The sequence below is a fragment of the Schistocerca gregaria genome, chromosome 1 (genome assembly GCF_023897955.1).
Source record: "Schistocerca gregaria isolate iqSchGreg1 chromosome 1, iqSchGreg1.2, whole genome shotgun sequence".
Taxonomy (NCBI): Eukaryota; Metazoa; Arthropoda; class Insecta; order Orthoptera; family Acrididae; genus Schistocerca; species Schistocerca gregaria.
Window position 1 is genome coordinate 159,982,862 of NC_064920.1, and position 17,640 is coordinate 160,000,501.

The 17,640-nt window shown below is 41.6% G+C and overlaps 1 protein-coding gene across 1 annotated transcript in view; it reads right to left on the reverse strand.

Moving 5' to 3' along the window:
- LOC126335414 (pre-mRNA-processing factor 39) overlaps window positions 1-14,309 on the reverse strand; it is a 79,295-nt gene extending 64,986 nt beyond the window's left edge. The window contains exons 1-3 of the mRNA XM_049998690.1: window positions 14,046-14,309; window positions 13,702-13,841; window positions 2,145-2,361 (exon numbers count right to left, since the gene is read on the reverse strand). Coding sequence (XP_049854647.1) covers window positions 2,145-2,361; window positions 13,702-13,841; window positions 14,046-14,085 — 397 coding nt within the window. The 5' untranslated portion in view covers window positions 14,086-14,309. The remainder of the gene's footprint in view (window positions 1-2,144; window positions 2,362-13,701; window positions 13,842-14,045) is intronic.
- Window positions 14,310-17,640: the final 3,331 nt, after the last annotated feature.

Consider the following 17,640-nt stretch of genomic DNA (forward strand, 5'->3'; position numbering starts at 1 on the left):
AAGTAGAAAATAAACCAGTAGTTTTCTGTTTATGATCTACCAACGTTTGCAGAAAACATATGAATAATTAATAAAATAGACGAGGACGGTGGACTTCTATTCCACTGTATATTACAACTTCTAAACTATGCCCATGTATAAACATAATTACTTTGGACAGTTATAGCACAGCAAGAATTTCAAAAAGACAAATGTTAATGTAATTTATTGGTGAGAATCAAGTTAAAACAGTTTTACATCTGTGTAGGGTTAAGAAAAATACCCTCTTGTAAGTAGGAAGAGGTGAAGCATAATTCTGCTTATTTACAAACAAGCAGGAAGCTACTTCCCAATGAATCAGTCAGCAAGTAAGACTTTCTCGACTTATTAATGTACAGCACACAGTGCGTGGAATAAATAAGGCCAAGGATAAAATTTGCCCACCTGACAATATGCAAAAAGCATTCTTTTCTGAACAGGACCCTCTTTTGATCACTGCAGTCAGTGTAACTTTTTTTTCCAGTGAATAGGTTCCATCTTGAAAATGTGATTCGGTATGGTTTTTATTGCTCACCATAGTGTTACGATGACATTTTCATATGATCAGAAGACTTTTCCAACCAAAAATCTTTTAGACATGTAAATAGGTGTATCAAATCTGGTAACCTTTGTGAGCATGTGTACTGTCCTGTTGGAAGGTTATTCATATTTTCTTGTTTGCCAATCAAGGCCTCTTAGTAAATATTTTGTAATCAATTTGCCCAGAATATTTACTTAATATTCACCAGTTATTACATTACTCTTTACAAGGTAATTCATAAAAATTATACCTTGCACATATAAGAAACAGCTGACCAACTTTTCCAGCTGACTGCCCCCTTTTTTGTTGTTGTAAGGGCCACTGTCTTCTATACAATATTATTGTCATATTTCTGTGTCCAGTGGTGGGCCATTGTCTTGCTCACTGCAAGAGATCAGTCCATATTAACTGTTTCACTCTTTTTGAGGCAGCCCAAACATCACTGACAAATTGTGTATTTGCTTTTGGTCAGTACCAAACAAATGTAGCACAGAAATTGCACAAACTCTTGTGTGAGCTTATTCTTATAGACATGTAAATAGGTAATCAAATCTGGTAACTTTTGTGAGCATGTGTACTGTCCTGTTGAAAGGTTGGTTATATTTTCTTGTTTGCCATCAAGGCCTCTTAGTAAATTTTTTGGCAAGTCAAGCTGAACTTCAAACACTCACTTCCTCAACTCTACTACTACACTTGGGATCTTTATCTCAACTACAAAGTTACTGCTGCCATATTATCTTGCATCTATTGCCTTATTAGCTATCATTTGCATTAACCAACCCAACAACTTTATGCCAGTCTAATTTATCCACATTATTAGCTTTCAATTTTACTTAACAACTAGTTTGAGTTACATTATCATCATTCTCAATTAACAATAAATTACTGATAACATGCTAAAGCCACACACAAGAGATGAAACACAAAGGTTGTATTAGAGCTCCAGTTGGCCACAATTTTTTCCATATGCTTGATGCAACTCAGTGCTTTCTAAATATGAAAATGTTAAACATTGACATTTCAGTTATCTTTTACTGTTCTGACTAATTTGTGATTTATTTTCCTAGATTCTTTTCAGATAAATTCTCATCACTTGCCTGGCATTCATTACTGTAGAATACTGGCAACTCTCAGCATGAAATTTCTCATGACATTTCAGTCACTGTTATGCACCCACACTTTAATCAAATTTACACTTGATTCACTTCCATTCTCATTCCCAAAGTATGATGTTCACATTACTTCATCTCTGGCGCAGAATAGTAGATATAGTAGAGCCAGCAAAAGAAGACAACATTTGTAGAAGGCTTGGTGCAGTTGCTGTGCAATTCTAACTCAACCAATCATGCAACATGATTTTGCATACATTTCTATGGGAAAGCCTTACTGTTATTGCTGCTCTGAAGATGACTTTTCGTCTGCAGACATTTAGGCTTTGCAGTCAAACGCTGACAACAGTGGTGTCAGATGACAGGGATCGCCTTTCTGTCGATTACTACACAATTTCAACAGCACAGGATGAAATGCTTAGTTACTGATGTGAAACGGCATAATACTTAAAACTAAAGTTTGCACATACACCTACCATTCTTTCCTGAAGAGGGAAAAATTTCATGTTGGGAACACTCATCATCAGGTTCTTGCACTTCTGTGCATATTTCTTCAACAATACAGTTGCCATCAGCATCATTGAAGACAACTCCATTTTCTTCTACAATGCTTTCTTCAACAACAGCTTCTGGCACTTCTGTCACAATGGCAGGAGCAATTTCATCCTCATCTCCAATTTTCTCCTCTGTCTCCTGTTATAAAAATAAGGTTCTTTTTTAATCTATACAAAGCAGTGCAGTCAACAACAGAAAATTAGGGGGAAAATTTTGTGTTGTCTTACCATTTTTGTAGAGTGGTAGGGGAGGCCCATGAACAGGATACTAAAAATTCCAACAAGTTGGGTGTGAACACTGGGGTGCTGGGGTGTTTAAAAGTCACTTTACATTCTTCTGAAATAACTAACACTGCAGACTCTAGCATAAATGTTTCCCAGAACAAAATTAAACTACAATAAATTTCCTACAAAAGAAAGAAACCTTTACATAAGGTCTTATTCATTTTTTGCTCTAACAGTTTCCATGTTGCAGCAGATGAAAAATTTGGAAAATTAATAAAAATACTGCCTTAATGGTATAAAATTAATGTTTACTATTAAATAAAGTGGGTTCATGACAAACATTAAAAGTGTATATGAAATCTAAGTGCAGTTTAGCCTTATTAAATGAAATTGTGTTTTTGTGGTTGCCACAGGGAGGGGGACGGGGTAGAGGTGGACAGTAGAAGCGCAAGGGAAGGCATGTCGTCACCACACAGGTCGTGCAGTTCCCTCCATCAAAGGTCTACGAACTGAACAGGGGGTAGGCAATTCTCCACAATCTACTCCCACTGCACACAAAATGCAACTACATGGTAATTTACAAAGTTACACTGGTCTTCCACAACACACCTTATGAGTCAATGGGGGGACACTACATGAACATGGCGGGTGGGGTGTTCATTTTCCACTAACTGTATTCTCACTACATGGAACACACACGAGTAACTAATACCACAAACGCAAGAAAAATATGAACATAAACTACATATATCTCTACACACTTTAGAGGGTAAACTGACTCAGCCATTCTGTAGTGTAGCTATAGCATTCTTCCAGAAAGGCTACCTTCCCCACTATCACTACTGCTCGCTTTTCACAAAACAGATTGTACCTCACCAATAGTTCCTATCCAGGTGAGTAAACAAAAACAGAGCGCACCTACATACAGTGCAGTTATTTTCAGTTTATTACATGTGTATTTATTTGCAGTTGTTACGTGAGCTATTGTTTAAGGAGTTCAACAGGTGGAGCTCTCCACAGTTTACCATTCCAAGGGGCTTGTGCCACAAAGGGCCTGTCCTAAGGTAAACATGCTGTTAATATGTATTAGACAATGCGGATTTCACTGTCTTTACTATCACTGGCAGAAATACTTTTTACAATATGACACATCAAATGCATTACCCCAGCCTCAGTATATATGGAAAGGCCCAGAGGCTTGAAAATGTCTCCTCTGCAACAGAAGTAATTCAGCTATGAGTTATGGAACTACTTTAGATATTTCAAAGCAAGTTGAGCAATACATTACAGCAGATTACTGTTCTAGACTAACATGATAGGTACCATTCCATCAGACATATTACACCCACCTTGGAAGATTTACTATAAACAGGTGGTAAGTGGCTTCATTAAAAGTCAAGTGATGTAGCATGAATGGTTGGGAGACCCCGAAGAGCACGTTCAGCTGTCTAATTGGAAACATTTTCCTTGTCCTTCGCACCCGAAGGCACCTTTTCTTCATGAAGTAAAGAGCTGTGTGTATAAGTGCATTTGTTGTGTGTAGATGACTAATTGTGTGGTGTGTGTGTGTTTTCAGGAAACACTGGCACAAGGACTGGTGATAAGGTACTTTACACCACCAACTCCTCTTGTCCATTCTGGTGTAATAAGGACAAGAAAAATTGTGAACAGCATGCCACGTACCCATACAGTCAGCAATAGAAGTACTAGCCACATCCAACGCTGTGGAACTTCGGTGATCTAACAGGAACCAGTGTTTGCTTTGTTTTAGGACACAAAAACAACTACACTTCTATGCGCGTAAGTCTGAATTGTAGACCACAAAAAAGTTAAAAACAATTATATGTTAAGCCCTAGCAAAGGAAGGAAAGACAGCTAAAAACAGGGACTTGGAGAAGATAGATAGGTTTGTTTAAAGCTGGGAGAAGGGACCGAGCTACAAGGTCATCGGTCCCTTGTCTATAATAAAACAAGGCCACAAGTGTGAGAATAAAAACAGGTGAAACATATAACACAAAACGGAAAGAAAGGAAAAGCCACAAGAATGAAGGGAAGGCAACGAACACTGAAAGGAACAAAAGAGGACAAGAAAACAGAGACACTAGAAACAGAAGAGAGTAAAACATGAAAGCAGATTACAGTTGCAGACCAACCATGTGAATAAAAAGGGAAAGCTAGCCACTCTGCAATACATTAAAACCTCCACCCTAAAAGCACTAGGACGGAGGACAAAGAGGGACAAAGGACATGGGCTAAAACATAGATAGAAGTATAAAACCTACTCTCCAAGATAAAGCATAAAACTAAAGCTGCTGAGCAGGCATTGTTGCCCAATGCCGAAGGCAGGGTGTTGAGAAAGTTAGAAGTCTGGCACAGGGCGCCTAAAAGTGGGCAGTCCAGCAAGAGGTGGACGACTGTCATTTGGGAACCACAGCGACACAGGTGGGTCCTCGCGACAGAGTAGGTAACCATGCATTAGCCGCGTATGGCCAATGCGGAGCCAGCAGAGAACAACTGATTCCCTGCGAGAGACCTGCATGGAAGACTTCCACACATTCATAGTCTCCTTAATGACACACAGTTTGTTGTGCGAGCTGTTATGCCATTCCGTCTCAAAAGCCAGAAAACCCTGTGGAGTAAGAACACTGGTCAGCTTCGGAGATGCCTACCCCTAGAAGCTGTTTCCACGCCGCCTGTTTAGCCAACCTGTCGGCAAGTTCGTTGCCGGGGATTCCAACGTATCCCGAGGTCCACACAAAAACCATGGAACGGCAGGACTGTTCCAGGGCATAGATGGACTCCTGAATGGACGCTACCAGAGGGTGGCGAGGGTAGCACCAGTTGATAGCTTGTACACTGCTTAATGAATCAGTACACAGGAGAAATGACTCACCAGGGCATGAGCGGATGTGCTCAAGGGCATGAGATATGGCCGCCAGCTCAGCAGTGAAAACACTGCAGCTAACTGGCAAGGAGTGCTGCTCAATATGTCCTCCATGAACACATGTGAAGCCTACATGACTATCAGCCATTGAGCCGCCAGTGTAAACCAATTCAGAGCCCCGGAACATGCCAAGAATTGAGAAGAAGTGACAGCTGGGAGTGGCGGGGTTAACGGAGTCCTTAGGGCCATGCAAAAGGTCCAGACGAAGCTGCAGCCGAGGCACACACCATGGAGGTATACATGAACAGACCGCAAGTAGAGGTGGTAAGGGGAAGGACTCCAGTTCGGAGAGAAGGGACTGCACACAAACCACAATCGTTAGCCCCGATATGGGCCACCGATGTGGGAAAAGGCGAGACTGTAATTCAGATGCTCAGGAGAACTATGAATGTGTGCTGCGTAACTGGTGAGCAGTTGCACACGTCTGATCTGCAGCGGAGGGACACCAGCCTCCACCAGTACGCTGGTCACCAAACTCTTCCTACATCTACATGATTACTCTGCAATTCACATTTAAGTGCTTGGCAGAGGGTTCATCAAACCACAATCATACTATCTCTCTACCATTCCACTCCCGAACAGCTTGCGGGAAAAATGAACACCTAAAGCTTTCTGTTCGAGCTCTGATTTCTCTTATTTTATTTTGATGATCATTCCTACCTATGTAGGTTGGGCTCAACAAAATATTTTCGCATTCGGAAGAGAAAGTTGGTGAGTGAAATTTCGTAAATAGATCTCGCCGTGATGCAAAACGTCTTTGCTTTAATGACTTCCATCCCAACTCGCGTATCATATCTGCCACACTCTCTCCGCTATTACATGATAATACAAAAGGAGCTGCCCTTTTTTTGCACCCTTTCTATGTCCTCCGTCAATCCCCCCTGGTAAGGACCTCACACCGTGCAGCAATATTCTAACAGGACGAACCAGTTTAGTGTAAGCTGTCTCTTTAGTGGACTTGTTGCATCTTCTAAGTGTCCTGCCAATGAAACACAACCTTTGGCTCGCCTTCCCCACAATATTATCTATTTGGTCTTTCCAACTGAAGTTGTTTGTAATTTTAACACCCAGGTACTTAGTTGAATTGACAGCCTTGAGAATTGTACTACTTATCGAGTAATCAAATTCCAACGGATTTCTTTTGGATCTCACGTGGATCACCTCACACTTTTCGTTATTTAGTGTCAACTGCCACACCATACAGCAATCTTTTCTAAAACGCTTTGCAACCGATACTGGTCTTCGGATGACCTTACTAGACAGTAAATTACAGCATCATCTGCGAACAACCTAAGAACTGCTCAGATTGTCACTCAGGTCATTTATATAGATCAGGAACAGCAGAGGTCCCCGGACACTTCCCTGGGGAAGACCTGATATCACTTCAGTTTTACTCGATGATTTTCCGTCTATTACTACGAACTGTGACCTTCCTGACAGGAAATCACAAATCCAGTCGCACAACTGAGACGATACCCCATAGGCCCGCAGCTTGATTAGAAGTCGCCTGTGAGGAACTGTGTCAAAAGCTTTCCGGAAATCTAGAAATACGCAATCTAGAAGCTCCTGTTGCTAATCGAATCCCACAGTGTTGCACAGGGTCAAGCAAATGCAATGCAATAAACCACACTTCCATAGTCAATTCAGGATTACAGAAGGTCTTTGTAGAGCTGCAGCAGCTTAGAGCTATCTGCACCCCAATTGGTGTTGCTCATGCTACAGAGGGCATTCAGGTGCTGCCAGCACATCTGCTTAAGCTGACGAAGATGAGGGAGCGAAGTCAATCAAGCGTCGAAAACCAGTCCTAGGAATTGATATGTCTCCACTACAGTGAATGGATTGTCATTAAGGTAAAGTGCTGCTGCTGGACTGCTAATGGCCACTAAAAATAGAGAGACTCAATAACTCAATACAGAGCCCAGCGGGACTCCATTCTCCAGGATATGGATGAAACTATGGGAGTAACCAACTTGGACACGGGAAGTACGGAGCGACAGGAAGTTTTGGATAAAAATAGGGAGTGGTCCCCAGACACCTCACTCATACAATGTGGCAAGGATATGACGACGCCAAGTGGTGTCGTATGCTTTACACATGTCAAAGAAGATGGCAATCAGATGTTGCTGTCTGGAAAAGGTGGTTTGGATGGCAGACTTGATAGACACAAGATTATCAGTGGTAGAGCAACCCTGGCGGAAGCTGCCCTGACATGGAGCCAGCAAGCCACGTGACTCCAGGACCTGACCCAACACAACCACCGACATACCATACATTCCACCAGCTTACAAAGAATGTTGGCGAGGCTGATAGTTATCCACGTCAAGCGCGTTTTAACTGGGTTTGAGTACCGGAATTATGGTGCTTGCCCGCCACTGCAATGGAAAGATGCCATCGCACCAGATCTGGTTGAAGATGACAAGATGATGTCTCTTATAGTCAGATGAGAGATGTTTAATCATCTGCTGGGGATGCGATCAGACCCAGAAGCTGTGCCGGGGCAACGTGCAAGGAGCACTGAGGAGCTCCCAATCTGTAAATGGGACATTTATAGGATTCAATGCAGCATGTAGTGAATGAGGGGACATTCCCTTCCAGCTGCCATTTGAGTGTGCGAAAGGTTGGGGGTAATTGTCCGACAGAGGCTCGAGCTCAGTAATCACGTTTGCGTTGGTACATAACTCTCCATTTATAGTAACACTGGGGACAGCTGTTGGAGCCTGGTACCTGAAAAGACATTTGATCTTTGCCCAGACTTAGGAAGGCAACATGTGGCACCCAATGGTGGAGACATATCTCTCCCAACACTCCTTCCATCGTTTGATAAGGCAGCGAACACAAGCACGGAGCTGTTTAAAGGCTATGATGTGTTCCACGGAAGGGTGCCACTTACGCTGCTGTAGAGCTAGCCGACACTCCTTTAATTGCTTCAGCAACCACCAAGGGACTGCCCTACGCCTCGGGCACCCTAAAGAGAGAGGGATCGCGTTTTCTGCCACAGAAACAATTGTTTTAGTCACCTTCTCAACCATCACATCAATGTTACCGTGTGGGGGAGATTCCGTGGTGACAGCAGACGTGAAAGTTCCCCAGTCTGCCTTGTTCAAAGCCCATTGGGCAGGCGTCCGTGCACCTGATGCAGGGGCAGTGACAGGAAGATGGGGAAGTGGTCACTACCACACAGGTCGTCATGTGCTCTCCAGTGGATAGCTGGCAGAGGTCCTGGGCTGCTAATTGATAATCAATGACCGAGTAACTACCATGAGCTACACTGAAATGTGTCACCTGCTGCCACCGATTTATTGCCCGAGCAGTCTGGTGAGATCTAGGTCCTCAGCAGACACCAAAATCTCCAACCCATACTCAGCCGCAGAGCTTATAGGTAACGTTGATGTGGGTGCCACCGCAATTTCCTTGGTCTTGGGGTTTTCTTTTTGGATTTCTCTCGCTGACTCTTGGGTTTCCCTGGCTGGGAGGACTTCACTGGCTCAGTCTCCGGGACTGAGGACAAGTGTTAAGCCCTATGACCAGCTGTTTCTGAGCTCTTAAGCCACTGGCAGGTGTCGCCTTTCCCACTAGAAGAAACGTGGGAAGGGCGTGACCCAAGGGAACCCTTCCTAGCAAGAGAAGCCAAAGAAGACTTACGCTTCTCCGGCTTTGAAGAGGGCACGGACATCCCTGATGGTTGGGAGGGGGGAATGTTGCTACCAAACTAGGTGGTGCAGGAGCAACAGGGAGGGAAATGCCCCCCCACCATAAAGGGGGGAAGGGGTAGTCTTCCGGCTCTGAAAGGTGACCTGTGTTGGTGGAGCTGATGGTGCCAGAACTGTCGTAGCAGCAGTGTAAAACGATGTCACACGCATTGGATGCAGGCGTTCAAATTTTCTCTTAACCTCAGTGTAGGTCAGTCTGTACAGGGTCTTTTACTCGGATTTTCCTTTCTTTCTGGAGAATCCTGCAGTCAGGCGAGCAAGGCGAATGGTGCTCTCCGCAGTTGACACAGATGGGAGGTGGGGCACATGGAGTATTGGGATGTGATGGGCATCCGAAATCTCGGTATGTGACACTAAGTACAGAGGGAAGACATGGCCGAACTCCCAGCAGTTAAAGCACCACATCTGGGGATGAATATAGGGCTTTACATCACACCGGTAGACCATCACCTTGACATTCTCAGGCAATGTATCAGCCTCAAAGGCTGAGATGAAGGCACTGGTGGCAACCTGATTATCCTTTGGACCATGGTGGACACACCGGACAAATTTACTCCTCACCGCTCTAAATTGGCGTGCAGCTCATCATCGGACTGCAAAAGAAGATTCCTGCGGATTGTCTAGCCAGGTCTGCAGTAAATTTCTTGGAAGGGGTTATGCTAATCTCATTTACTGGATCTGCATTGTCTTTGTTGCAACATTTGTCAAGGAGGCTGCAAATATAAGAGGCTGTTGGGCATTATAAATTTCCTTTGTATTGTTATACACTGAAGCATCAAAGAAACTGGTACATGAATGCATATTCAGATACAGAGATATGTAAACAGGCAGAATACAGCACTGCAGGTGGCAACACCTACATAAGACAACAAGTGTTTGGCACAGCTGTTAGATTGGTTACTGCTGCCACAATGGCAGGTTATCGAGATTTAAGCGAGTTTGAATGTGGTGTTATGGTCAATGCACGAGCAATGGAACTCATCGTCTCTGAGGTAGCAATTACATGGGGATTTTCCTGTACGACTATTTCACAAGTGTAGCGGGAATATCACGAATCCACTAAAACATCAAATCTCCAACTTTGCTGCAGCCAGAAAAATATCCCGCAAGAAGCAGACCAACAACGATTGAAGAGAATCATACAACATGACTGAGTGTGACACTTCCACAAATTGCTGCAGATTCCAATGATGAACTTCAACAAGAGTCAGCGTGCACTCTTAACGAAACATCAGCGATATGGGCCTTCGGAGCCGAAGGCCCACCCGTGTACCCTTGATGACTACACGACACAAAGCTTTACGCCTCACTTGAGCCCGTCAACACAGACATTGGACTGTTGGTGACAGGAAACGCAGATGGACGCATATGGGTATAGACAAAACCTTGTGAATCCATGGACCCTGCATGTCAGCAGTGAAATTTTTCAAGCTGGTGGAGGCTATGTAATAATGTGGGGTGTGTGCAGTTGGAGTGATATGGGACCCCAGATACGTCTAGATGCGACTGACAGGTGACACATACGTAAGAATCCTGTCTGATTACCTGCAGCCGTTCATGTCCATTGTGTATTCCGACAAATTTGGGCAATTCCAGCAGGACGATTTAACACCCCAGAGAGTGGTTCCAGGAACTCTTGCAAGTTTAAACACTTCTGATGGTCACCAAACTCCCCTGACATGAACATTATTGAACTTATCTGGGATGCCTTGCAATGTGCTGGATTTATGGACAGCCCTGCACGATTCATTATGTCAATTCCCTCCAGCACTACTTCAGACATTAATTGAGTCATGCCATGTCGTGTTGCGACGTTTCTGCATGCTTGCAGGAGCCCTAGACGATATTAGGCAGGTTTCCAGTTTCTTTGGCTCTTCAGTGTATTATACAGTACTGCACAGCACTCCTCAAAAGCAGTCATTACCAAGCAGTCAAAAATTTCAATATAGGCTCCCCTGCCCCACCCAACTCTGTATTAAAGTAGTTCCAAAATCATAAATAATATAAAAATCCAGAACATACACAGGGTATGTACGTGGGAAAGAAAACAAAAATCTCCCCACATTTCCCAGTTAGAAATGCACTATACACCTGGTGAAAGTACCTTCTTTTCTACTTTAAGTGACAATATACTTTCCCTCAGAGCTGCATTGCTTTGAATGGTGAATGTTTTATACACTGACATTGAACTTACCAGCACTTTAGGAAATGAAACCCATTGGCCAGGAAGGTTTTTTTTTTATGCACCTCAACATTTACAGTGCATATTATAGCATATGATACATGATGTAGTCAGCAAACAGTAACATCACTTAATACTGCAAATGCATAAATAGAAAAAGTTAATGGTTTAACTTAATATCTCTGCAGTATAGCTAGAAGAAATGTTAAGCTTTTGACTTTTACTATCAGTCCCCCACCCCAAGGTTATGGTTAGGCAGGTCTCCAAGAGCACAGATAAAACTGCACCAGCTAAATGTTTCTGATAAACACTATTATAAATTCCACAGCTCTGCACCGCAAATTATGTGGGCTACCTGGCTGAATGCCTGTTCTGTTTAGTACATTGACTTTTCCATAGAAAAGCCAGTTACCAATTACATATGAAACTGCTCAAGAATTCACTTCAAACTTTTGAAGGATTATTATGCTTTTTGCCATCATCATTTCCTATTCTGTAATCTATGAAATAACTAAAACCAATATGAAAAATGACGGAGCTTTTATCTTTTGTGGCGTGTTTTATCCTACAAGATATATCTAACACAAACATGCCAGTAACATTTGAAATGAATACCTGGGCTTCTGGGCCTAAACCTTTTCTAGGTGGGTGGTCCTCAAAGTTTTGAATCAGAGTCTAACACTCTGTGATTTAAATTTTTTTGGCATATTCTCATTCATTTTGAATAAAAGGAGATTTACTTTGAAAGTAACACTTCTCAGACCATCACTCGAGACATTTTCCCAAGACGTGTTAGAAATGTAAACAGTTGTGACTTCACAATCACTGAAATGAGGCCAGGCATTTAAAGCAGTTTGCTGTTATGAGGTACTTCATAGTCTGACATTTTGCCATCGGGAGGCGCTTCAGCACACACTGTGGTTTTAATTGAAAATGGCACATTTTCTTTGTGACTAAAGCTTGTTTATGTTTTACTGCTGCAGTAGCTGGGTAAAATAAAATTCTTTGTTAGAGCATCAGTGCTTACTAGCCAAAATTACATAAATTTACCTGAAATCTAAAACAATGAAAAATTTCAGGCTTTTCCAGTATTTTCTGGGTATATATACCAGGTACAAAATATTACAGTATTACAATAACACACAAAATGAATCTTCAAGATGTATCATATCTCAAGTACTGCTTGTTCAACATATAGTACTGTGTTATACACATGAATATAAATTATGATGGGAGGAGACACCTATTCAGTTTGAGTACGCCATAGGGTAAAAATTGAAATATGTATTCTGTATGTCCTATTCTACTACAGCCCACAAGAACCAACTAATTTCCTTCTTGCAAAACCCATTTCAACAAATTTCAGTGACCTGTACCATATACTAAAACATGTACACGCGAAGTATCATGATGAATTCATATTTAATGTAGGTTTATTATTTCAGATTTATCTCTCTACAGATACATATAAATTAAATGTCTCTCACAATAAGCCTACCACAGACTTCTGCAATATCAACATACGTAAGAACAGCAACTGTACAACACCATGCTTCTACATGTTGCACAATATTAGACACTGCATAGACCAGTAGAAATCAAGTAGTGGACCATCCTTGAATTTTTTTTAAAATTAAGTTGTGGACTATCCTTCAATTTTTTGTAGTTTATATGCATATTATGCACCAGAGTAATTTGAGACACATCCATTATCCAACACAGCTCCTGCATTTACCATGCAGTTTTTCGTTTTAAGATGGAAAGTACATTAAACATGACAAGCAGTGTGTAATTAAGTCAACATTACTGGTCATATACTTCATGGAAGGTCAGCCAACTTCATGCCACCCCAGAATATTTACACTCATTGCCAACACTAGCTACACAACAGTTCTGTGCACAATAACAATAAGTAACCAATGTGAATAAAGTGTTGCTGCATGTGCAGTGTTGTGTGTAGTGTTTGCTAGCATTTTGTTTATAAATATGAGCTTAGAGGCTATAGCTGGTTACTGTAGTGATTAGCCATCAGCCTCCTTGTCAGTTCTGCAACGCATCAAGCCTTACACGTTTGTCTCTTTTAGAAGCCATGAGCTGGCTGCTCTAAGACATGGAGGCAGGACTTGTCCCAGTAGCCAGTGTACTACGAGCCAATCACAAGCTTCCTCCACTAAAGGCTAAAAACTGTACGGGCGGTATGGGTAATTCTATGTGGTAGTCACATTCATTTGCTTCGGCAACTCAACCAAATTATCTTTAAACCTAACTTACACCTGGGGCAACGCAACTGCAACTGCCACCATAACCAAAACACATACAGGTTTGCCATCTTCATCTACAGTTTGTTAAAATGTCTGCACACAATTTTGTAAGTTCATTTATATATTTCTGACAAAAAAGTGAAGACTGCAATCTTACCTCCACGGCATCATCATCAGAATCTGCATGGACAGCTGCCTTTCTGGATCGGGTTGACCTAGACCCAGAACTAGACTTCATCTTCTTAGTACGACTCTTTTTTGAAGATGGTGTTTTTGATGCCCGTGTTCCACGTGCTGCTACCACACAACAAAATGTCACAATGACAATTGTGTAGAGAAAATAGTTAATAACATGAACGAATTCACCGAAAATTACGTAACAGCACAGAAAATCTAGAAGCCTTGCATTAAAGTCGTGATGATAATGATTGCTAGATGACAAACATTAGGCAAAGACGACTCTGCTGTACTTTAAACAGTATATGCAATTTCTTCTCTTACCAGCATCGGTTGCCACCGTACCCTCCTCGTCTGACGCCATCTTCCTCTAAGTAAACAGACAATGTATTACAGTGCTATGTCCGCTTATTTTTTTCCGCTATCAATGCAACGTTAGTAAGAAAACGTCCAGCACTTAGTTGCACCAAATATTTCCCAAGCTTTGAGACCTAGTAAGATTTTAATAACAACGAATCACAACTCTATAGCCAACGGCGGAAAATCTTAGCTCATGAGGTACAGTTCAAAGATTCTATAAAATGCAGTCATTTACGAAAGAAATGTAACTAATAAAACTGCGCGTTAAATAAGCTAAAGACTGTGTCACAGTATATATTTTATTACAAGATACTTTCCTAAATCATTACCACAACAATGTATTATGCGAAGCCGTATAAAAATTAATACTAAAGACAGTTTTCCAACAATTCATTTTGGGGAAATGTTAGAAAATATGGTAAACATCGAACGTGTAAAGATTTATGTCCTTTTCATCAGAAATCAATTCATAGCTAGATACATTTTTTAAAAAATTACAGATAATTTCAATTAGCAACGAAAGTAAGTTTTTCGAAGTGTGATCCCTGTAATTTATTCAACTGCTTACCGAATGGTTTTTCTGAAATCAACAACGACGCCAAACGTGTTGTAGACTTGTTTTATAGTGTGTTCCGGGAAGTCGTTGCATCTTTAACCAACGTATAAAGCTAGCCTTTCAGAAGAATATAGGATCACAAAAATGCAAGATTTGATTTAAGGCCGTCACGCCACGGAACCTTCCCGTCAGGGAGTTTTCACGCTGTTCGTCACGTCCCTTCATGTTAATTCGCTTAAACCAGTACAGACAGGTCAATATGAGGTTATGAGTTGCCATCCGTGATACAAAAAAGTTGGAGTATAGCACGAAAATTTAGAAACTAACAACAATAAAGATCCTTAAAGAACAAAGCAAACCTCACATGGTATGTTCTTGGTCAGATTTTGTATGGTGCAGTGCTAAGAAGAAAAATAAAATTTTAAAACATTAACATTTTATTTTATAGCGAAAATATCTACTCACAGACACTTCAAACAATATTTATATGGGAATAATCAGAGACTTGTTACCTTACCCATTAAGTTTTTCTCTTGCACATTTAATTATTAATGTCATAAAAACTGTATTTTCCTCTATCATTAGAGCTGAATTTTTCACTTAAAGCGTTGTTAAATGAAAATTGGTTCACATGCATATGTTCTTATTTATATAAAATGAAGGTGTCAGCTCTGTTTTGTTTTATATGTACCATTGGTGATCTTGCAGCTCTCGAAGAATGAAATTACAATTAAATCAGATCTTTAGCTGCTTACAGGGGACAGTTGAAAATTTGCGCCCCGACCGGGACTCGAGCCCAGGATCTCTGGGTTACATGACGGACAGTATATAAGACTGAGCCACCAAGGACACGGAAAATAGTCCGACTGCAGGAACTTATCTCTGGCACCCTCCCTGTGAGACCCACGTTCCCAACTTAGTGTCCACACACAACGTTTGTAGTGGCCCTGCCCACTATACACATTTCTTGCGGCAGTAAATCTACCGATTCCCGCAAGAGTTTGGGCAATGTGAGTGCATGCACAGTGATGAAGATTATCGGCCAGTAAGCCTTATCTATATGAAGATGGAATTTATTCTTTTGGACATGTCCCAAAGAGTGCTACAGTTTCGCTCTTGTGTTTGGTCCACTGTTTGTCTGTCTTGTTGCTTGACTGCAGTGTGGGTTTGAGACCTGACTGTAGGCCATCTTCCTTCCATGCATCATCAACTTTTCTCACCTGTTTCTCTGACGTGTGCACTGGTATCCGGCGACTTGCAGACATAACAATGAATTACTGTAATGTTGCTGTTATCAGTAAAGACGTTTTTTTATTGCGAACATTGATGGCAAAGTCATTCATGTATACCAGGATCAGTGTTAATCCTAAATGCTAATCCTGAGGACTATATATAAACATAACTTGACTGTGATATGTGTTTCACTCAATGTTCAGCCTTACTTGATATTTTTGTTATTTCTGATTTGTGAGGCACAACTGAAGCTAGTCATTAGCTAGACCTCTCATTCCTCTTTAGGCAGGAGCAACATGTGCAGATCCACATGGGGGCAAAATGTGAGGGTGGCAAAATGTTGTCACTGAGGAATTTTTTAAAGTATAATTTTAATGTTTAAATATTGCATCAGCATTCAGGTATTCTAAAATTTATTGACAAAGCATTGACAAAAATATTTCTACCTGTCATGAAAATTGTATTTTACGACTAGATCATCTGCACAATTCTTCTATGTACAAGTGGATTAAGGCTCTGTCAAACAGAGTGCACGTAACCTGCATGGGAACACACAGTGGTCTACGTGCTACACATTATGCTACCACGCCATCCCAGTCAGGTAGGAAAAGGGCGCACGTGCTAGACCGCCCTTGCCAGCGGCATGCATCTGGCGGTTTGCGATTTTCTACATAGTATGTGGCGGGCAAGTGTGTGCAAGACAGTGGCAGAAACAGAAAGACTGACAGGGCTGATGCATGCAAATGTATTTTTGCACAATATACGACACTGTGATTATAGAAACTAAACTAAATTCCATCCGAACATACCATGAAGGCCCAATGGCACCGACCGACAGCCATTTTATCCTCAGCCCACAGTCGCCACCGGATGCGGATATGGAGGGGCATGTGGTAAGCACACCACTCTCCCAGTCGTTTTGTGAGTTTACGAGACTGTGTGATTATAAAGATGTGATGTAAAAATATGGCAACAAGGAAGAAAACTGAGGCAAGTTTATATCACATAGATGTTTTCTGTGTTCATAAATAAACATGCAGTTGCATGATATAGTGCCATACGAATATTGTAGTGTACAGTACGGTAATAGTGTTCTTGCACAACCAAGTAGTGTCCCTGTAGTGCAATTTAAGCTACAAATATGCTGCTTTGACCACAGCTTCTGCAGTATCGATTGTACATCTGCTGGCCTTAAAAAGACTCATCCTTTTGAGCAAGTACACTGAAGCTATTTGTCACCACATGATGGCACCTGCATATTTGTTTATTGAAAACTGCTTTCGAAGTGTCTTCCAAACCTGCTAATTTGGGGGAAGGGGTCACCATGTAGGTTTTTAATTTAAGCCCTTGGTCACCTGTCACCATACAAGGGATGGGCATATTTATGCCTGGCAATAGTTTTGGAACCAAAACACATTTTCGTGGAAAAATGCCAAGTTTTAAAAACTTGTGCTGTCACAGTGTCTGCCATGGCTGCCTCCATCAATAACCACGGATTTGTAATCATCATCCATAACTGTAAGCAGAAAAGTTGAAAACAAGATTCTGTAACGAAAATAATTTGAGCGACCGTTTTTAGGATACTTCCGTCTAACATGCTTCACATGTATGCTGTCAGTGCAGTTAGGAAACTGTAACCATCCCATTAGTCCCACCTCAATTTTCTTCTAGATTTCCTTTTCTGGCAAAGGTAAATACAGTGCTCGTCAAACGTTGTAGAGTTCTTGACACAAATATTTGATTAAACTGAAGATGTCCTCTCCATGCAAA